The sequence below is a fragment of the Mustela nigripes genome, chromosome 3, assembly GCF_022355385.1.
Source record: "Mustela nigripes isolate SB6536 chromosome 3, MUSNIG.SB6536, whole genome shotgun sequence".
NCBI classification, from domain to species: domain Eukaryota; kingdom Metazoa; phylum Chordata; class Mammalia; order Carnivora; family Mustelidae; genus Mustela; species Mustela nigripes.
The window spans coordinates 123,344,353-123,366,988 of record NC_081559.1 but is presented as its reverse complement, the minus strand read 5'-3'; the positions used below and the strand labels follow the sequence as shown (position 1 = coordinate 123,366,988).

The window sequence follows — 22,636 nt, the reverse complement described above, 5'->3', positions numbered from 1 at the left end:
ATTTAAAGATGTATTGTAAAAATATGCACTACATGAAAAGAATATTCACTTTTCTCTTCTCAGTTTTGGAACATTAACTGTCAAACAGCACGGATTGGGTGGGAAGAACTGGGATAATTATTCACTAAGATCCATTCTGAATTCACATGCATAGGTAATTATAGATTAATTTAGAATCAATTACAGAATATGATCCTCCAACTTCATCCAAAAGAAATGTAAGGTAGGAGAATTTTAATATAAAAGAGAGTTTGAACCCTGCATTTCATAATAAATCTGTTTTGTCTTGTCCGACCTTTAGTTTTTACTTACTTTGGTAATGTTTAATCATGTCACTGATACAAGGGAAAGTGATTCGTGGAGAAATGTAATACCCTCCATTGTCCAGACTTCTAATTTTGTAGTGCTTAATAACATCACCATGCACAGGGTCATAATCTCTGACAGAAAGAGAGTAGCTTCCTGTGGGGGAAAGCACAAGGAAAGATTATGCTTATATTTTATAAGTAAGATCTGCCTTATAAACACCATGGTACACAATTTGCAATAAAATATGCAAAATGTAAAATAAGTATGTATGTAGTGCATAATTTAAGTCCTATAAGAAGTCTACTTGACAAATGAAGCTACCATTTTGTTGCTATGAAGCTTACCAACACACCGTTTTCCTTCTTTGTGCTAGTTTTTTTTTTAATTATTTCACTGAATTGAAAAGTCATTTTGATTTTCTTTCTCTTAAAATTTCAAGATTTACTCTCAATCATAATGTAAGAAGCTCCGCAACAAACTTAAAGCATGGTGAGAAATGGCCATAATTATGTCTGCTATGGTACTTTTCATAGCAACACTATTGAGTTTATTTGTTATCAAGCCATTAAAGCTTTCACTACCAGAATATAATGTATCTTTTTCTTAAAAAAAGATATATTATGCTAGTTTCTAAGAATGAATTTCTAAATAGTCATTTAGAGGGGGACTTAAACCACTTCTTACCTTTTAAGGTTTCGCTTTCTCTGATCAGAAAAGCTCCAGGACCGTTCCCTGGTGCCAGCAGCTGCCTTTCTGCATCCTTCCTGGTTATGTCCTTGAAAAACCACCTGAGAAGACATTGTTACATTTCATGGATGTTATGCTCCAGGGAAGGAAAAAGGTACGAATGCATAAGAAAGCCCAGGCAGCAAGCAAAGCCATCCAAGATGACAATGGGTAAGGACTCACTCTTCTGTTTCCAGGGTGTTGACTTTGGCGACGTAGTTGCTGGGGATGAACCCTTCTCTCTTTGTTGAAAGGGATTTAGCTTTCCACCATTCTCCATGCCTGGAAGAGAAACAGACATCAAAAAGCATTTGTATCCAGGGGCACCTGGCTGGCTCTGTTGGTAAAGCATGGGCTCTTGTCCTTGGGCTTGTGGGTAGATTACTTTTTTTTTTTTTTAAGTTTTTAAAGAAATAAGTGTGTGTATCCGATGAGTCAAGAACTGCAATAGCAATTGTCTGAAGGTGTCTGTTTTGGGGGGGTAAGGGAATATGGGAAGATCCCTGGAACCCCAGAATCCAGCAGAAAAATTCACTCCTTTTGCTGAAATAAAACTATGTTTAGAGACTAAGGCAAAGGGAAACAGCTTCACAACTGAGTCCCTGTGCTCAGTGCTGCACACACAAGAGTTGGTAAAAATGGTTCCTATCTTGCAGAAGCAACACGTTTGTAATTTCCCTCAGGATCTCTAAGAAATACTGTGGGATCCTTATAGAAACAGGATGCAAGGGAACAACGAAGCATAGCTCTCATATTATAAACTCCTTTGTTGAAACATCTAATATCAATAGAGAGAGGCTGTGAAGAAAATAAATGGAAAACCAAAACTAATCCCAAGCAGGTAGGCTCATTCCCACGTTCTTGCCCTCAACATGGAGCCGAGGAGGAGGCTGGGGGCTGAGGCAGGAGGCAGGAATGGAAGGGTCCCCATGAGCCTCAACTATGATGTTCAAATTCCCACACACAGTCGGGTTTCTTGTTTGCAAGACGTGAAGGACAGCCACACGGACACAGAGCTGCTGCCTACTGTACGTCTATGCTGTGTTCACATACATGCACACACACCACATTGTCACATCAACCCCATGACACGGCCGCTGCTGCTCCCATTTCCTAAGTGAAAAAATGAAGGCACGGAGCAGACGTGGCTTATCAAGGTCACACAACTATCAAGAGGCAGGGCCAGGATTAGGCCGGAGTTCACACTCACCAGTAAGCAGAAACTCCTCTTAACCACTTAGTACCTTGTACTTACTAAGGAGTCTCCCTCCTCCAACCCTGGTGGGTGGGGCCAGGGTGACAACGAATGCAAGATTAGGGGGAAATCCTTGGGAAATCCTTGTTCTCAGTTCCAAGTCCCTGTGGTCTGAGCCACAGGTCTGTGAGTCAGTAAGGCAGGGGGAAGGGTGGACCAAGGACATGACGACGTCTAAGTGTCTTGCAGAAGGACTACAACTGCTGAGTAGGGGCTTTTCCAAAATGATGGCTGCTTCAGCACAGTGCCCTTACAAATCAAACTAAGTCAGACCCATAAACCCAGTCTGAATTTGAGCAATATAACTAGATAAACATGGCATTAAAATAACACGCCAATACCCACAGACACAAACTTCTTAAGCTGGCACAGATGGATAAGGAAAGAAACCAGTGTCTTTATTCAAAGGGGAAACTGAAGAATGTGAGAGAAGATTCCTGCGGCCCCAATCCTCGCACTCCCAAAGCGCTGCTAGCAGCCAGGAGGCTTCGAGGCTGCTTGTTGCTGCTACGCTGCTGGGAGCGGAAGGAAGGGGCCAGGACTCAGGAGCCTGAGTAAAGGGCCAGCAGGCACAGGGTGTGTGGGCACACTTACTCCTCCAGGACCTTCATCTTCTCTCCTTTCTTGAAAGACAAGTCGTCTGGATGGATGCCATCATAGGGGTACAAGGCTATCACGATGTCTCCTTGCTCCTCCGGATCTATAAGGAAGGACGAAAGGGAAGACCTTCAAGAATCCATCAATGGAAACGTTTTAACAAGTCTTTACCTGGCACAAAAGATGGATGATGACATGTGTTTCCTGCCTAGTGGGGCTCACAGCCCACATGGTCTACAGTAAACAACGTATTAACCACACTGGATACAGTTTGTGTTATCCCCAGGCATACAGACCTACAACTATAACTAATTCCCGCCCTGTATTTCGGAAATGATATAGCCATGTTCAGAGCAGCATTATTTTCAAGAGCTGAAAGGAAAAGTCCAAATGTTCAGTGACAAATGAGGATAAGCAAAATACGGTGTGTCCACACAACAGGACTCATTCAACATGGATGAACCCTGAAGACATTATGAGGAGTGAAATACACCAGACACGAAAAGACAAACACTTTATGATGCCACTTTTTGAGGTACCTGAAGTGGCCAAACGCATTGAGACGGACAGTGGAATGGTGGCTGGCAGGGGCTGAGGGGAGTAGGGGGACGGGGAGTTCGTGTTAAACTTGGACAGAGTTTCAGCTCAGGGAGATGAAGAAGTTGGAGATGGATGGGGATGCTGGCTGTCCAGTAACGGAATGTACTTAACTACTCAATTGGACACGTAAAAATAGTTACAATGATAAATTTTATATCCCATGTATTTTTTGGCAATGAAAGTATAAATAAAAACACCCACGCTGACTCCCTTACAGCATCTGTAACAGTAAAGAAAGGAAAACGACCGTGTTGCTATGGAAACATACCTTTAGTCTGAAACCTCTGTCCTGGTAAAAGCTGAGATTCTGGAACCTACGAGAGAATATTGGTTAGGAAAAGGATTTTGACGTTTAGCTTTTCTTCCTCACAGTCATGTTGTGTGTTATGTCATTTTTCTCACAGTAGCAAATGAGGTTTAGAACGGCTAATTGAGGGGACGCCTGGGTGGCTCAGTTGGTTGGACGACTGCCTTTGCTCAGGTCATGGTCCCGGAGTCCCGGGATCGAGTCCCACATCGGGCTCCCAGCTCCATGGGGAGTCTGCTTCGCTCTCTGACTCGCTCATGCTCTCTCTCACTGTCTCTCTCTCAAATAGAACGGCTAATTGAGGAAGCCGGAAAGAAGAGAAGGACAGAGCAAACATTTTGCGGAGCTGCGCCCCATCCCACACAGCTCAGCAGAATGGCTCCCCCTTCTAAAAAGCAGTCATTTGTCGGGGGTAGCAGGAAGTGAGCAGGTGAAGGCTGGAGTCTCAGCATGGAAACCCAGAGCGAAAGATGGAAATGGCTTGAGCCCCTGCTGGCTTGGTAGGACTTTGGCCAGAACTGCTGATCTCCGGGTTTCCCAGACTTGTTCAGAAAATGAGTCAGGGTTCTGTCACTAGACACTGAGAATAGGTCCTAACGGATCCAGGCTTCCTAAGGCTGACCCTGCTCCTGTCACGGGACAGATGGCATCCCGTTACTTCAGCTTTGAGGTGGATTAGCAGGAAGGGTCTGTGGGACAAAAGGCCACCTCAATGACCTTTCAAATCAAATTCCTTTTTCTCCCAGTGACCATGGGGAGGATGATAAGACCTCGTGGGCCCTTTTTCAGGAAAGTACTGTCCAAGGCCTATATCCACAAATCATGCAACTTTTGCCTTTGATTCAGTGGCTCAAAGGAATGGACCAAACCAGTTTGCACTGAAATTTAAATTATTTTTTTAATTTAAATTTCGGGTGAAAGCCCATAAAATCTCCAATTATGAGGCTGGGCCAGTGGGGGAAGGAACATTATTCTGTGTCCTGCTATCTGAAAATCGGAGGTCCGTGTTATCCTTAAATACTTACTTTAAGAAGTCCTACACTGATTTTTTAATCATGGGGATTTGCATAATTAGGATTACATGATAAATTATAAATGATTTAGAGGAAATAATCAGAAGATGAGAAACTAATTAAATCACTTTGAAAGCAGCAAGCTGATTGTCAAATATCAAAGAGTCCTTAATTTACAAATGTTTTAATAGACTTTCTAGAAGACCAACACACATATAGGCCAACTCATCTGCCATTTAACTCTTTCCTTAAAATGTCTTTTCCTCGGAGCTTTGCTGAATTTCATCAATCCCACCTCACCAGCTCATCACAGTTCCGCTGTCGCGGAGCCAGGGCGTCCAATTTTGGTACATCTGGCCACACCTGGGACTGTTATCTATGGCCATGGGATAAGGCAACCCTCCGGGCGCAGGAAACAAGGGCAGCCAGAGAAGGCACAGACTAACAGACGGAATCCAGGAGGGACTGCCGTATTGCAAACCTGTTTACTACTTCACCTTCCAACCCCATGTTTAACCTCCCTTACTCTGAGGAGGAGGAAAAATGGCACGTTTATATGATTTGCCTTTGTTTTTCTGAATCAAGGTATCTCGTTGATCATTTCAAAAAGAGAACTTGGGTTCTAAGCAAGTAAAATACCTAGCACGTGATATCAGGAAAAGCCAGATTCTTTCCATGAGAGCTCTTCAAGTCTATAATGAGGAAACCACCTATGACTCCAATTTTTCCAATCGTTTTCTTTTCTATTAAGCATTTTTATGTAATATAGTCCTATACTTATACTGGTTTATATAATGTTATTAAAGACTATATTTATATGTATATCACTAAATTATTAAAGCAATCGTCTTATACCTTTTGGTTTTTTCTATATAACATTAATTTATCTATCTAGAAACATCATGTACAATAATTAACAGCAATAATATATTCACTTTTCATCTCCACTGTTTGAGAATGCCAACAGTAACTTCTCAATTTCAGCAATGGCATGAGACTTTGACATACATGTGTGTATACGTGTGTGTGTGTGTGTGTGTGTGTGTGTGTATACATATATATATGTATATATGTTGATGGGAAGGATAAAAGATCGGAAGTAAATTACATTTAATGTAGCAACTATCCAAAGCTCTGGTCCTCTTCTCCATGAAATTAGATAGAGTATTAGGTCTTCCTTGGCCAAGCAGTGCCCAACTGAATTGAATAGCACATCACTCATATGAAATTTCTGGTACAGATATTTGTCCAAGGTTAGGGGGCAGAATTAGCTGTGTACTTTTTTAATCATTTAATTCTCTATAATAAGTCATGACAACTTCAGAATCTACTGTTTGGAGTTAACTGAAGAATGATAAAATATGGGATAAAATATGATACACTACAAGGAGCATATCAGCATTTATTTTAGCTTCTGACTCAAATCCAAAATTTCCTTTGCCTCCAGACCACTGCGCTAATCTCACTACCTATCCTAAGTCACAGAAGTTCAAATAGACAGATCAATTTATCTTTATATATATATATATATATATATATATATATATAAACTGGGTCTTCGCACCAGTGATATGAAAGATTTTTTCTTTACACATGAGAAGGTGATCAAAGGCCATTAATTGTACAAAAAGTGGTCTGGTAAAATCTCTAAAATGTTTACAAACTCTTTAAAAGATTAAGTTATAAAGCAAATCAAAAATTATTTGAGGCCCAAGAAATGGATGTAATTTTTTTGCATGCACATGTTACAGATTTGGTGTTTAAATTAAGCAGCCATGCGTTGATCTTGCTGTGGGAATTCTCCCCTGAGACTATCTACTTACTGGCCTTTGCTGTTTATTGGACGTTGGATCTCTCACATAAATAGTTCGGTCAGTATTACGTACTGGTTGAGTCTTCAAATCTATTCCATCGTCATTCAGATTGTCTTTCCTTTTTGATTTTATACATCCCATATTTCCTGTAGGAATATAAAGGCAATGACATTGTTTTACCATTTTAGAAATGGCTTCAAGCGACCAAAATATCTCCATTCATGAAGAATAAAAATAATACATTTTTATTTTTTATTATAGATAGCTTAACAAACTCAAATGTGAATACAGTTCACATACCCATTTGCTTATTCACTCATTCATTTATTCATTCAACAACTATTAATTGAGCACCAATCTTAGGTCAGAAGACATCGTTCATGCCCTAAAGTTGCTCCTATTCTCGTGACAGAAATTCTAGAATTAAAATTATAGTAGAATCAGTGACAGAGGATGCACAGGACCTAGAAAAGAGTACCTAACTCAGGCAAGTGGAAAAAGAGGTAGTGAGGGGAAACATCCCCAAGAAAATCTCTATAAGTCACAATGGGAGGGATGTCAGTCACAGTCACGTGGCAGAGGCAGTAAAGGGATTCCAGGAAGAAGGAACTTCATATGCAAAATACTGATCCAGAGATAACAAGGCCGTTCAGGGAACTAGTTCCTCACTGGCCTCTGGGGAACTGGTTCATCTCACTCCTTTGCGGAACAGGTTCAAACAGATCCCTTCAGGGAACTAGGTCTATGATGAGAAACCCTGGAGGCCAGGAGCAGGTAGGGAAGGCCAGGAGCTGGGATGGACACAGAAACACACCTTGGGTGCCAGGCTGGGGAGCTGTTTTTCTTACTTCGTCATTGCACGAGGACACAATGGACAGGATCAAGTGAGGGGGCTGAGGCGTCAAAGGCAAGCATGATTAAGAGCTAGATGGTGCAGAACCTGCCTCCAAATGAAGGTGGCTTGGGGCCTCGGAAAATGGTAGTGCCCCTCCACCAAGACTGGAAATAAACGAGGAGATGCCCATGTGGGAGAGGCGATGCCTGGAGGAACATGAGCGGATCAGCTCCCGTGGGCTTCCCAGTAAGGTATGTGACTGTGGAAACCAGGAGAGATGGTGGAGCTGGAGGCACAAATGAAGGCATCAGCACACTGTGACTGTGCCTACTAACCCAGAGGAAGAACGTGACAGCCGGAGCTGGCGCCTGACCAGGGCAGAACAACATTAACCGTGCTTCCGAACGTTGAACTCCTTTATTTGTTTCTCTGGTTAATACTAGGATATATAGAGCACTGCACCAAGCACTCTGGGGACTAAAGAGATGAATTTAAAAACTAAAATCAGGTTATGAATCTTGCCTTACAGCATAGTCTCATGGTTAAATCTGTACATTAAAAACAAAAAAAATCTGTTTGAGCTCCGTTAGAACATCTCGCAAGGCAGTGGTTCTAAAAGCTCAAGGAACACCAGGATCACCAAACTCAACAGAACAGATTTCCTGGATGCACTCCAGTTAATTCCTTGGGGCCCAATCATGTCCCCTCCCCCGGGAGGGGCGTAATCTGTGGAATTCCGAAGCACTGCCACTGGGGGACCACTGCTTAGAACTTTAGAGGAGGGAGAGATGACTCGGAGTTTGGGGAGGCGGTGGTGGGAATCCGGAAATAACTCCCGGAGGAGGAATTGTTCTAGGAAACCTCAAGATCTCCAAACTGTTCAACTGTCAGACTGTCAACCACAGGCCACAGTCGGATTCTGCACCTTGTCCTGCGAGATTCCAGTGGGCCTGCAGCCTTCAACGTGTTTATCATCTCATCACGGAGATACACCGCCTCTAAAGGACAGTCACACCTCTTTCCGAAACTAGTAAGCTGCAGTTCCCAAAATAAAGGGGAAGCAAGTGCTTCTTTGATTCAAAACAGCCTTTTTTTTTTTTTTTAAATAAGCTAAAGTGCTTAAGTTGATCTGTAAATAAGCGAGATGGGTTATAGAGCTGATTTGTAACTAAACAGACAAGCTCTTTTTCACTAGTCTCAACCCCCACCCACTTCCCAAAAAGCTGTTTCACTGATCATTCAATAAGATGATGCTGTTCAAGAAGGGAAAATGGAACTGGCTGCTGAGCACACAGCTGGCTCCAAGAGGAAGCCCTGGAGGGTCCACCTGACCGCCACTGCCCGTTGCTCTTCCCCTCACACTGATGCACCCCCACTCTGGGGACTCACTCTCTTGTCGCCTGGCCAGCTGCCCCACTGCAGAGCACACTCCAGATCTCTCCTTGTCTCCATCTCTCTGTCTCTCTCTCTGTCTCTGTCTCTTCCTGTCTCTCTCTCTTTCCCTCTCAGTGTGTCTCTGTCTCTTCATCTCTGTCCCTCACTCCCACCCCCATCTGGATACAATGTGATTTGCCCAGACTAGTCTTCACTAAGGATCCTACGGAAAAGATCACCCCTCTGCCCATGCCGCAGGCTTTTCACTCTTCTTTTTTAAATTGTGACCGACATCCCATAACATTTTGGCTAATTCCCGGTCAGTCCCTACCAGAATTGAGGCAGATGGGGAGATCCCCAGTCTGTTTCTTCCGGGCAGTATTCCCAGCAACTGCAGAGCACCTGCGGAGAGCAGGTGCTCAGGGGACATGCGGGGCGGGAATGAAGGGATGGACCCGCTCTGCCTCAGCCTTCCCACATGCTCATCCCGAGACCCCCTTGCAAAACGCGGACAAGAAAAATGAAAGGCGGTGAAACCCACCTCAGTTGTTTTAAAAGGACAGAAACCTCTAGAACTAACTTCTAGTTGATAGGAAACACAGAGGTCAGAGGAACAAAATTATCAGCCAAGTCCATGGTCTGTAACTAGCCTGGATACTCTGAAAAGGGGGTTGGGGGGCTAGGACAGAACTATTCAAAATTAAGAGATTAAAGAAACACAATGGGCGAACATTGAATGAATCCTGGATGGTGGGGGTAGAGGAGGACACAGATTGGGATAATTGGGGACATCTGAATATATTTGATCATGGTGTTAGGGAATTGCTGGGTTTCATAGGTGATATGATGATAGCACTGTGGTTGTGCAGAAGAATGTCCGTGTTTTAGGAGATGCCTACAGTTGTGTGCAGAGATGGAGTCTCATGGTGTCTGCAAGTTACAACACTTTGGCCAAAGATGAAAAAGACAAGGGAGTGGGGAGACAAAAGTGGCATAACATTAAAAAAATCAGTGAATCATAGAACTATGGGTTGACTCAAATAGCATTCACAGGTGAAATTCCTTTTTTTTTTCTTTTTTTAAATAAAGGCCTTCCCAGAATTCAAAAAAAAAAAAAAAAATCAGTGAATCCAAAAAAAAAAAAAAAAAAAATCAGTGAATCTAGGTGAGGATGTTCTTTCATCTCCCCCCACCCCGCCACCGGGGCTTTGTTATTTTCAAAATAAAATGTTGGAGTTGGGGGAAAATAAAGAAATATTATACTACTTTTTTTTCATAAAATTGTTCAAAATGTTAGAAACCCCTGCTGTGTGTGTGTGTGTGTGTGTGTGTGTGCGCACATGCGCGGGTACACAGGGTCATAGGGGATGAGATAAGAAAAGTCCTCTGAGGGCTATTGTTTCTAGATCATGCCAAGGAGTTCAGACTTGATTTCAGTAGGAAGCCATGGAGAGTTTGTTACCCAGGGAAATGATACAATGAGATCACTCCTTCCCAGAGAGAACTCTGTAAGAGCCAGAGGGGAGAAGAGAGCTGGATGGGGACATCTGCGACCCAGACCTCTGAGAGAATGAGACAAAGAGACAGTGGTGACTGTCCAAGGGCAGGGTCCCTGGGAAGAAGACAAAGGATAGAAATAGAAAGCAGGTAGATGTGTGAGGGGTGGAGAGAGTCCATGGATTATCATTTCTTTATGCTTATTTCATATTTCCCCTTCCCCACCACCATGGATCTCTGAGAACGAATGCATGGGCCATAGATGGAAATAATTACAACACTGCTCCACGTGGAGAACTCCACACGGAGAATCCGTCCTTGGTCGCTCAGGCTGAGCCACCCTCTGCTGACTGCCCACCCAGCAGGGAGCTGTGGGTTGGGACCCTACAGTTGTTCACAATACAGCAAGAAAGCTCACAGAGCTCCTTGCTGTGACACAGGGATGAACTCAGACCAGGTTTACCAATGCTTTCTACTCTGGTAAGGTACCAGAAAGAAAATGCACCCCCAACAAAAAAAACCAGAAAGTGGTTATACCTTTGCAAATGATATGAGCTACAATGTACAATGACTCGCCACTTAGTATTTTTAAATTAGACATTAATCATTTTCTAAGCACTTCATTTATGGCTTGAAGAAACCCTCTGACTCAGGTATTACTAACCCCACTCTACAGAGGAGTACACTGAGGCCTACAGAGGTCATATGACCAGTTCCCATAGCACTGGGGAATGCTGGCTCCAGGACTCACACACAGCTTTAGCTCAAAGTCCATGCTCCACCCTCCATTTTGCCATATGATGGCTATTTTGAAACTTGTGCTTTATCTGTGTACTAACACTGTTCAATGAAGGGGTTATTTTTGTGGCTTGCTTCTTTCTCAGAAGGACTTGAAATGCTTTCACCAAAAAAGGACAATAATGAGTTTTTAAAAAATGAAAACAGAAAAAACTGAACCCAGGAAAAGAAGGGAATGGAGATGGGGTAACATGGCGGGCACCAGATTTGCTAGAATAGGTTTCCTGTCAGGAACAGCTAGAGTGCAGGGTGGGTGACGGTGCTTTCAGGAAGGGAAGAGGAAGTGGACCCGAGCTTGTCAGAGGAGGGCGAGGCCCCGGCACAAATGCTTAAGGTTTCTTATGACGGGCTTTACATCAAGTCCTTCAGATGTAAATATCATCAAGTCCTATGGCAATATCTTCAATTTTTTTTAGCAGTAAATGAAGGCACATTTCCTATGTAGAGATCTTCATTTAATAATGATAATAACAGGGGGGTTGACATGCAAATACAGTCCTGGGATATTCATTTCATGAGCTCCACTATACCGTCTGGAGAGACACAAACAGCTGGGCAACCATTCGCTCACAAAGGGACTTCCACCCACACATCCAGGAAATGGGAGGCAGGTAACTTTTCTTTCCCAAAAATGTCTGTTGGTCACTGGAACAAATATCCACTGGGAGGTTTATCCTCACAGAAGGGACTTAGAATACCAAAATCCTTAATTAAAAAAAAAAAAAAGATTTTGGAGAAAAGACTAAGTATGAGTCTTCATTCATCACCCCCGCTGCCTGTGGTCAGATCCAATAATGCCTTACAATTACCCACGTGCTCAAAAAAGAAGGAACAGTCCACTCAGAATTCTACTTCCGGGGATCGATTTGTTCTTTTTTTCCCCCTCCAGCTTTATGGAGCTAAAACTGACACATGACTTTGTGTAAGTTTAAGGTACATGACATAGTGATTTCATAAACTATGTATTGTGAAGTGCTGGCCACAGTCAAGTTAGCTAACACATTCATCACTTCATGCGACTGTCAGGTTTAGTTTATTTTTTTTTTTACGGTAAGGAGTTTAAAAAAGGTTTTGTTCTTGAGATACACTTGAATAGGGCACGAGGATGTTCACATGAATGTTATTTGTATTACACAGAGGGACAATCTAGACATCCATAAATAGGGGAGAGTTCATTAGATTGGGTCAAACTGACTTATTCTATTCTGAGACCAGGGTGAATTAAAAAGAGATTTATATAATTTGGGCATTCTTGACCATTAATCATTATGGATTGGAAAAATGCACATATACATAGTTACACACACATATCCACATGAAAGCAATCCACATATCCACAGAAGAAGAAAGGATTCCCACCACCCTGGTGGTTAGGTTCTAAAGTCCACTTAAAGCCACAAGATCCTATACAGAAGTTCTCTCTTAAAAACTGCTAAGGAAGACACTCCAATTTATAAAGTATTTTGGAGTAAGGACTATAGACCTCAAATCCTGGGTCCATCAATCATTAACTGTATGATCTTTGGCAAACTGCCAAACCTCTCCCTCTCTCAATATCCTTCTAAACAATGGAGATGACTGGCTTGTTGCATTGTTATGATGATTAAATGAATTAAATTAGCTGATATTTGCAAAGTGCTTAAAAGGATGCTTTAAACAGCACACAGTAAGAGCTATATACATGTTTGTTAAACACATAAATAAACGAGGTCTAAGTACTAGTTTTCCCTGCAACATTGCAAGAGAAACACTCCCATTGTTGAGAAGCACACATATAACCCCCTCCCACCCCAAAGAGGGAACAGTAGGAGCACATCTTCCATCCCGCCCTCAGGGGGGCACCCAGACCACTTGGACCCTCTAAAGGAAGGTTTTCTTCCACCTCCCCCCCCAACCCCCCACCCTTCCTCCTCACTTCTGGGCAGGCACTTGCTACTCTGTTGTATACTTTGGTATTGCAGAATGACCTGAATGTAAATGTATGCATTACTCTGTAACTGAAATGGGGGGTGGGAAGCTGTGCAGTGAGAAAGGTTCCTAATACTAAATGTATGTAATTAGTATTACATACATTTTGGGTAATACTTTGTTTGTCATAGATTTCCTAAGCTTGAAAAGTATTACATCCCACCGTATGCCACCCCCCCTATGGAAGCTGAATCCGTGTGTTGACACACGATGATCATTCCACATACATGACATACAATGATTCCACACAATCATAGATCTTAAAATTTAAAAACAAAGTTACTAGAATTTAACTTCTCAGAACCTCTATTTCTAGCCTTTACAAAATGCTACAAAGAAACTGTGTTGGTATCATATTTGGTTCTTCTTATGACTTGTAAATTTTCTCTCTTTATTTCAGCAGCCACCAAAAAGAAACTAGAAACTTTTGGGGGGCATTGAATTTCACCACCACTTCCCAAACTGACGGCTTCAATTTGCATTGAGTTTTCCGGCAATAAGCCAATTACTCATCCAAAGACTCACTGGGAGCTCTGAAATCTTTCTCTTGTTAGCGACTTTTTGCCTGACCTTGCAATATCAAGTGGTCATTCTGGAGTTACTGGAAATATCTGTGCTGGTAGGGAAAAAAGAGAAGAACATGTAAGTACTTACTTTGTCCCTGGCATTGCCCAGATGAGGAAAGCAAGCCCTGATGTGAACCTGTGCCAGGCTATCAAAGGTTTTAGGTAAAAGTGAAACTTGATCCATCGGCGGCTGCTGCTTCTTCTTCTTCTTCCTCCTCTTCTTCTTGTTCTTTTTAAGATTTTATTTATTTATTTGTCAGAGAGCGCACAAGCAGGAGGAGCAGCAGGCAGAGGGAAAAGCCGACTCCCTGCTGAGCGAGGAGCCCTATGCATGCTCCATCCCAGGACCCTGGGATCATGACCTGAGCCGAAGGCGGAGGCTTAACCAACTGAGCCATCCAAGCATTCCCAAAGCTGCATTTCTTTACCTACCCAAAGCTTTGCAACCTCTCCATGGAGTGAGTTTTATCTTGGAATTAGGGAGCTTAGAAAAACAGGAGCAAGGGAAAGGAAGGACTTAGAGATGGGTGGTAACAATCCCAAACAAAAGTGATCTTGAGCTTCCAAAGTAGGCTGAGTTTGGTTCAAGGGTCCTTCAGAGGAATGTATGCCTAAAACAAAGTCCACACCTCACGCTTGCATTCCAAGACCAGCTAGTTAACTTAAGAGCCTCACTTTGCCTGCCCAAGTAGAAGTCTTATCGACACCCTTTGATTGTTTTCTTCCTTTCTTTACTTTCAAGAAGGAGACCTCAGAGAAGCAAAGTCTAGTACGGAAAAGTTGCAATGTTTCTTCAAAGAACCTATCAGAGAGGAAAGGGGTCTGAGAAGCCTCAGAAGCAGCCTCAGGACAGCAGAGAAGGAGAAAACTCCAGAACTAAACTCCACAGTCAATTCCATTGGTTCCTGCCTTAAGTGACTTTCTTTTCTTTTGCCCAAGTTCCTAAAAAAAAATTTTTTTTAAAAGATAAAACTGAAAAGGGTATAGCTAGGCTCTCTACTTAGACAACTAAGATTTCTCTCCTATGTATGTCATGGTAATCATTTTCAAACGTTCTCAATCTTCTTCTTCTGTGAAATCTCCCAGAAAGCCATTGTTGACATGGTTAGTAAGCTGATAACCCAGGTCCACCTGGGTCCAGACCCTGGCTTTGACCAGCCTCCAACATGATGTCCCTAAGGTTTAAATACCATATGTAACAGGAACAGTATCTTGGGGCAATTAAGTCAATGTCATTTTGGTATCTGGTAATCCTAGCTCCGGGTGTTCCTCTGGGTTCCATTTTTTTTTTTTTTTAAGATTTTATTTATTTATCAGAGAGAGAGAAGGAGAGAGAGCGAGCACAGGCAGACAGAGTGGCAGGCAGAGGCAGAGGGAGAAGCAGGCTCCCTGCTGAGCAAGGAGCCCCATGTGGGACTCGATCCCAGGACGCTGGGATCATGACCTGAGCCCAAGGCAGCTGCTTAACCAACTGAGCCACCCAGGCATCCCCTCTGGGTTCCATATTAAGAGCAAATCCTTGACAACTCAGATCCCGGGGCTCCTCTATGATGCGATATCCTCTCTAGTCTGAGAGAAAGGTTGGGTGCCCCCTAGAAGGGAGGGAGGTGTGCTTTACAAGTACTTCTTGAGTTAGAAAACGTGACCAAGAGGAGCCCGAAGGAGCATTAGAAACAGCATGAATGGGACAGAATGTGTGTCCAAGGGTGCCACCCCCAACAACGCTGAATAGGAAATGCCAATTGGGAAAGTGAGGGTGGCTTGAAGAACATTTATTTACTAGTTTTAGGTCCACACACCTAGACCCAGCCTGCAGGAGGCTATAGAAAAATCTCAAAGAGCCGCTGCCTCCCACCTCACATGGAGAGAAGCACGCAGAGTGGCTGTCTCCAGGCTCCCCTCACTCAGCCTGTTCAAGGTATACGGGGCCTCTGGAACTTTTCAAGTGTCCCGATGTGATCTGTTGGCTTTGGGGGCACTGTTAGGGTGACACTCCCCACAATCAGCAGTGCCCAGTCATATGTCAGCAGACATACAAAGAATATGGAGAGAATCTGTGGCTTTTTCTCTGCAAACAGCACAACAGAAACCTTTTATCTACTTAGGTACCATCTCAGACGGGAGCAGAAGACACGTGAAGGACGAAGCTCCTAGGTTAAAGAAGCAGTGGCATGATGGAAAATAGATTAAACGGGAAAAAATTCAAACCCTGTTGGCAAACTTAAGGCTGTTTTCCCACCTGCTGCTATTCAGAGGGATGAAGAGAGATAGTTAAAGAATGTGAAAGCTTTTTTCACCTTTGTTTTTGCACAGCTGAACTGCAGTGTGTACATTCTGCAAGCACGCTCCACACGAGATGCAGAGGATTGTGGAATTAGAGAGTGGTGATGGTGTAACAAGCGTGTGAGTACGCTAAAACCCACTGAACTGTACACTTTGAAAGCATGAATTTATTAATTTTTAATAAAAAATTAATTCAAAAATACGCTCCCCCCCCCCCCAGAGAGATGTAGTGCAGTAGGCTGGCTTCCTTCTCATTATATTTTGTTTTTTGTGATCTGATCTGATCAGATGAATCTGATACATGTTAATTTACCTTGTGTTTGCCAATGTCTTCACCTGGTTTGAAAGCATCTTTTTTTTCTCTATTATACGCTGTAGGACATATGCATAGCAGCAGGAAGACTTAGGTACTATGCACTTAGCTGTACCAGGAATGTGTAGCATAACTAATGCTAAGCCGATACTGAGATATTCTGAAATAATGATGCATAAAAGAGCAAACTGACTGCATTTATCAGCACCCTAATAGGCCAGTACAGTTTTAGTCACGGATTTTATTACAGTGAGTCCGAAAAAGACATTTAAGAGGTAGGTGAGGGTTCAAATACCTGACAGTTTGGAATCTAGAGCACAGAAGTTGAAGGGTAATTTGACTCCTGCTTGGAAGAAGGCCATGGATAATGACAGATGCAGCAAATTAGGAATTGGGAAGCAGGGCTATGGACAAAACCACTTTCTTTTCTCAGCTCTAATTTCCTCACCATAAAATGAAATGGTTGAGCTTGACATGAGAGAGTAAATGACACTACCTTTAATTTGACAATACATATTAAAGTCCTTTAATATGTATGCACGTTTTAATACTTCACTTCTAGCAACACATTGTTTCTACAGAAATAACTGGTCAGTTACACAAAGCTCTGTAGCAAAGGGTATTTTTTATGGGACTGCTTAAGTTTACAACTGTATATTAGTTGAAGTGGTTTAATAGCTTAAGGATATAACAATTCTTATCAAATGTAATTGTTTTAAAAGCTTTTGAAAGTTTCTATGAAGCCTTTTTTTAAAAAATTTATTTATTTATTTGACAGAGAGAGAGAGAGATCACAAGTAGGCAGAGAGGCAGGCAGAGGGAGGGGGGAATCAGGCTCCCTGCTGAGCAGAGAGCCAGATGCGGCTTGATCCCAGAACCGTGAGACCATGACCTGAGCCCAAGGCAGAGGCTTAACCCACTGAGCCACCCAGGTGTTCCATCTCTGATGCTTTTTAAGAAATTTTGTTTTTTTTTTAAGGAGGAGAGGGGCAGAGGAAGAAGGAAAGAGAATGTTCAGCAGGCTTCATGCCCAGCGCAGACCCTGACTCGGGGCTTAATCTCACAACCCTGAGATCATGACCTGAGCTGAAATCAAAAGTTGGATGCTTAACCGACTGAGCCACCCAGGCACCTCAAAATGTTCTATTTTTAAAAACAAGACTGTTGAATCTTCTTAGGACTATATTAACATTAGTTGATAGTAATAAGTAGCTTAATTATTAAAAATAACTCTAAGATAAATGGATAAACTAGATCATTTACTGGCTACTTGATTATAAGGAATTATTATCACTTTTATGTTTAATATATTGGTATTAAATTTATATTTAAAAAGAGCTTTTTCTTTTAGAGATTAAAATGAAAATATTTATAGACATAATTTTTCAAATTTTAACAAGTAGCTTAAGTGTCTTCTGAGATATGGTTGTTTCTTTAGATTCCTAGTTCATTCTTTTCTTACTTTACTCATCCTTACATTTTTAGGATTCTAAACTAATTTCTAAAAATTCATCAACCCTGGTGACATGTTTTTGTTACATCTGAGGTGCAAATCTCCTGCTTCTGTCCAGAAATTCCTCTATACATCCTCACTTTTCCTTCCTTATCTCAAGACAGTGTTATCCTTCTGTGTCAGACGGTTTTGCAAACAGTTTCTGGGTCAACACATCCTAATTTCTTTTTAGAAACTACAGCATTAGCCTGTCATATGTGGTGGGAATGTTTTGGTCACTTGTAATTTCTTTTGAATGCTTCTAAATTTAAATTTAAGCTTAAATTAAAATTTTATTCTTTTAAGTACAGAAACAACAAGGTTGATATGCCATTTGAAAACTAGCAAGAGAAACATTAAAAAGTGAATATGCTTTTTTAAAAAATGGACATAATATTCGATAAGTTAAAAAAAAAAAGTCTTCTGGTATATTGGAAAATCTGATTAAATATATCAGACTGGCCTTTAGGCAACTGACTTTTGGAAAACTGACCCAGAAGATGATACATTAACACAAAAGAATACTATGTAGTTATTAAAATAATGTGTGTGTGTGTATATAGGAGAGAGAGAAAGACAAAAAGATATTCACAGTACGGTGCACTTGGGTGGTGGGTGGTGCAGTTGGTGAAGAGCCTGACTCTGGCTCAGGTCATTCTAGCCTTGCCTCGGATTCTGAGCTCAGCTTGGAGTCTGCTTAACACTCTCTCTCTCCCTGGGGCCTCTGGGTGGCTCAGTGGGTTAAAGCCTCTGCCTTTAACTCAGGTCATGATCCCAGGGTCCTGGGATTAAGTCCCGCACTGGGATTGCTTGCCAGGGTACCTGCTGCCCCTCTCTCTCTGTCTGCCTCTCTGCCTATTTGTGATCTCTGTCTGTCAAATAAATAAAAATCTTAAAAAAAAAAAACCTCTTTCTGCCTCTCCCTCTCCTCTGTGTGCGCATTCTCTCTCTCTCAAATAAATGAATCTTTAAAAAAAAGATATTCACATATATACAGCATGACAGCATTTTTGTTGGGGGAAATTGAGCAAAAAAAAGTCTAGGAAGAAATACCCTAAAATATCACAATGTTCCCAATGATAGGACTGCAAGCATTTTTGGTTTCTCCTTTCCAAGTTTTAAATTTTACACACACACACAAATATGATTTTCCGAATATATATACATATATAAGAGTTTGAAGGACCTTAGGTCATGTATTCCGTTACCCTTATTCAAAAATTTTTAAAGCTGTTTCTGTTTTATATAAATTATATATATATATATAATTATATATATATACACACAATGCATTTTTATTATACATATATGTGTATTTTTTTTTTTTTAGATTTTTTTATTTGACAGACAGAAATCACAAGTAGGCAGAGAGAGAGGAGGAAGCAGGTTCCCCGCCGAGCAGAGAGCCTGACGCAGGGCTCGATCCCAGGACCCCGGGACCATGACCTGAGCTGAAGGCAGAGGCTTTAACCCACTGAGCCACCCAGGCGCCCCTATATGTGTATTTTTATATTTTTATTATACATCTATAATATGTAATATATGTACATATATGAACTTGTACAAAAATGAAAAACATTTTTTAGAAATTTAAAACAAAATACACATAGGTCAATGGAACAGAGCAGAGAGTCCAGAAATAAACCCATGCTTATATGGTCAATTTATCTATGATAAAGAAGGCAAGAAAATACAATGAAGAAAATACAGTCTCTTCAACAAATGCTGTTGGGAAAACTGGACAACTATGTGCAGAAGAATAAAATTGGACCCCTTTCTTACACCATGCACAAAAATAAACCCAAAATGAATTAGAGACCTAAATGTAAGACTTGAAACCTTACAAAACTTCCCTGAGAAAACTTAGGCAATAAACTCTTGGACATCAGAATTAGCATTATTTTTCTGTCTTTCCAAGGAAGTGAAATGAAAGCAAAAATAAACAATTGGGACTACACAAAGCTAAAAAGTTTTGGTACAGTGAAAGAGATCATCAACAAAATGAAAAGGCAACCTACTGAATGGGAGAAGTGTTTGTAAATGATATATCCAGTGAGGGTTTAATATCCAAAATATATAAAGAATTCCTACAACTCAACACCAAAAAAATAAACAATTTGATTTAAAAATGGGCAGGGCACTAGACATTTTTCCAAAGAAGACATCCAGATGGCTAAAAACAGACACATGAAAAGATGCTCAACATCACTCATGATGTCAGGGGAATAGAAATCAGAACCCGAACGAGATATCACCTTATACCATTCAGAATGGCTAAAATAAAAAATGCAAGAAATAACAAGCGTTGGTGAGGATGTTGAGAAAAAGGAATGCTTGTGTACTATTGGTGGATGTAAATTTGTGGAGCCACTGTGGAAAACAGTATGGAAATTCCTCAAATAATTTAAAATAGAAATACCATATGATCCAACAATTCCTCTTCTGGATATTTACCCAAAGAAAATGAAAACACTAATTCAAAAAGAAACATGCACCCCTCTGTTTTTACTGCTTCATTATTTACAACAGCCAAGATATGAAAGCAACTGAAATGTCCATCAGTGGATAAATGGATAAGGAAGTGATGTGTAAACACACACACACACACACACACACACACGCACACACAAAGGAATATTACCCAGCCATAAAAAAGAATGAGATCTTGCTATTCGCAACAGCATAAATGGACCTAGAAGGTATTATGTTAAGTGAAGTAAGTCAGACAGAAAGACGAATACCATATGATTTCACTTACATCTGGATTCTAAAATATAAAACAAATGAACAAACAGATACAGACTCATAAATTCAGAAAACTGGTGGTTAGCAGAGGAGGGGGGTTAGGGGATAGGCAAAATAAGTGAAGAAGGTTAAAAGGTACAAAATTCCAATTTGTACCAATTTGTCCAATTTGCATAAGCCACAGGGATGAAAAGTACAGCATAGGAAATAAACAACTGAACAAACAAGAGAATCTGAACCCATGGCCTAAGATCTTTCAAACTCTGGAAATCTGTGGGAATAAAGAATTTGGAGTCACAGTCTGGAGTGACTGGAGTCACAGTCTTTGCTAAGAATTCAAACAGAAATAAACTGTCAATCATGAAGATTTTTACTAGACATAAAGAAAACTGCTCAACGTCCAGGAGATGCACTGAAGTGGGCCCTGAAGAGACAGCAAGGGCTCTCTCAGGTGTCTCAAGAGGTGACAGCCACTCAGGCCCCCATGTGAACAGAAGAAGCGATTCTCTTCGACTTCTAGCAAAGTTGGGAGGTCTTGGAGAAGGGAGCTGGAGGCCATGCAAAGGTCTTGTGGCTGGAATGAGGTGAGGTGCAGAAAAGGAAGCTGGTTTGGCTGTAGGGAAGCAAGCAAGGGGCTGAGTGGTCAGAAATGCCTGGGTCCTGATCTTCTTATGACCAGTGCGTGGCTGATGGCAAATACACCAGAGACTGGTGACATTTCCCTGGATCAATGTGCAGTAAGAAGCCTCACTCGCAGGGCTCATCCTGATTTGCATAACTCTTAGTTGAGCAATTTCACACAAAGGAAGGCAACGGGGGATTGCTGAAACAATGGGGTTTTTGGTTTTGTTTCTCTTAACAATAAAAGGGAACACACTGAAAACAAGATGAGCTAATGGAAACTTACGTATCATAGAAACTTATGTATCAAACGTGTCATTTAAAGGACCAGAAGAGGAAATGAGAAGCAGAGTCTGAACTATGTATGTACAACCAACTAAGAAGCAGTATAAACATCGACTTTGTATCTAGCATCAGATTTCTGTGATCAAGAATTCTGCCACATATATTCAAAATTATATAAAATTACGTATTTATATTCCAGTTTCAGAGTTAAGGCAGCTTTATGTAGGCTACTATGCAGGCTATGTAGGCCTTATGTAGGCATAATGCAGGCTACTGTGAAATCAGAAAAAAAGTGAAACTAAGCCCAAGACATCTGAAGGCAGCTGAATGCTACAGCACACCATTAAAAGTAAAAAAGTAAAAATGAGCCATTAAGTTTTGGTACAACTGTAAATCTACAAAAATGTAGGTTTTCTAGAGGTTAATGCAAAGAAAACATGCCACGGATATAAATAAATCAGGTACTCTTCAATAGAATTTCTCAACCTCGGCACTACTGACATTTTGAGCCCAGAAAATTACTTGTCGTGGGGTCTGTCCTGTACACTGTAGGGCAGTTCTCCACATCCTTGGCCTCTACACAAGAAGCTAGTAACACCCTTCTCCCCCGCCTCCTCACAACCGGCGAGAACCAAAATGTCTCCAGACATTGCCAAATGTCCCCCAATGAAAGCTGCATGGACAGGAAATCAGATGTTTTAATTACTGGCAATGACCTTAAGTATATTTTCTGTTACAGATTGAGGTAGAACAAAATGCTTTGTTAGTCAACAGTGCAAGACAGGTTTAACAACCCATTATAAAACTTCAAGGGCATCCCCAGAAATCTTGTGCAGTTCACGTCTGTCACCTGGCCTATACACACAAGGACATACACACACCGATGTGGAGTTTGTTGGAGGTGACCCAGAAACTTTTTACAAGAAAATCACTGGCCTGATTCTGTACCTCAATGGAAACTAGTCTCACGAGATAAAGCTAGAACAATAAGAATGACCTATTCTACCTACCCCCTCTTATTAAAATGTATTTTATTTTCACTGAAGTTAACACAAAACTTCCTTTAAAAGTTTACTGTGAACAGAATAGAGAGTCCAGATCTAGACCTACAGATAAATGGTCAACTGATCTTTAACAGAGGGGCACATACAATCCAATGGAGAAATGAATCTTTTCAGAAAATGGTGTTGAACAACTGGACATCTGCATGAAAAAGAAATTAACCTACACCCAGATCT

At 41.4% G+C, this 22,636-nt stretch overlaps 1 protein-coding gene across 4 annotated transcripts in view; it reads right to left on the bottom strand.

The window, feature by feature from the left end:
* The window catches only part of LYN (LYN proto-oncogene, Src family tyrosine kinase), a 116,555-nt gene that overhangs the window by 54,309 nt on the left and 39,610 nt on the right, over nucleotides 1–22,636 (bottom strand). The window contains exons 1-7 of one of the 4 annotated variants that reach the window (XM_059394595.1): nucleotides 13,748–14,094; nucleotides 6,631–6,767; nucleotides 3,756–3,801; nucleotides 2,885–2,990; nucleotides 1,219–1,317; nucleotides 994–1,097; nucleotides 313–462 (exon numbers count right to left, since the gene is read on the bottom strand). In XM_059394595.1, coding sequence (XP_059250578.1) covers nucleotides 313–462; nucleotides 994–1,097; nucleotides 1,219–1,317; nucleotides 2,885–2,990; nucleotides 3,756–3,801; nucleotides 6,631–6,762 — 637 coding nt within the window. In that variant the 5' untranslated portion in view covers nucleotides 6,763–6,767; nucleotides 13,748–14,094. Of the gene's footprint in view, nucleotides 1–312; nucleotides 463–993; nucleotides 1,098–1,218; nucleotides 1,318–2,884; nucleotides 2,991–3,755; nucleotides 3,802–6,630; nucleotides 6,768–13,747; nucleotides 14,095–22,636 lie in introns of those variants that run through there. The other 3 variants (XM_059394597.1, XM_059394598.1, XM_059394596.1) reach the window with 3 other exon arrangements.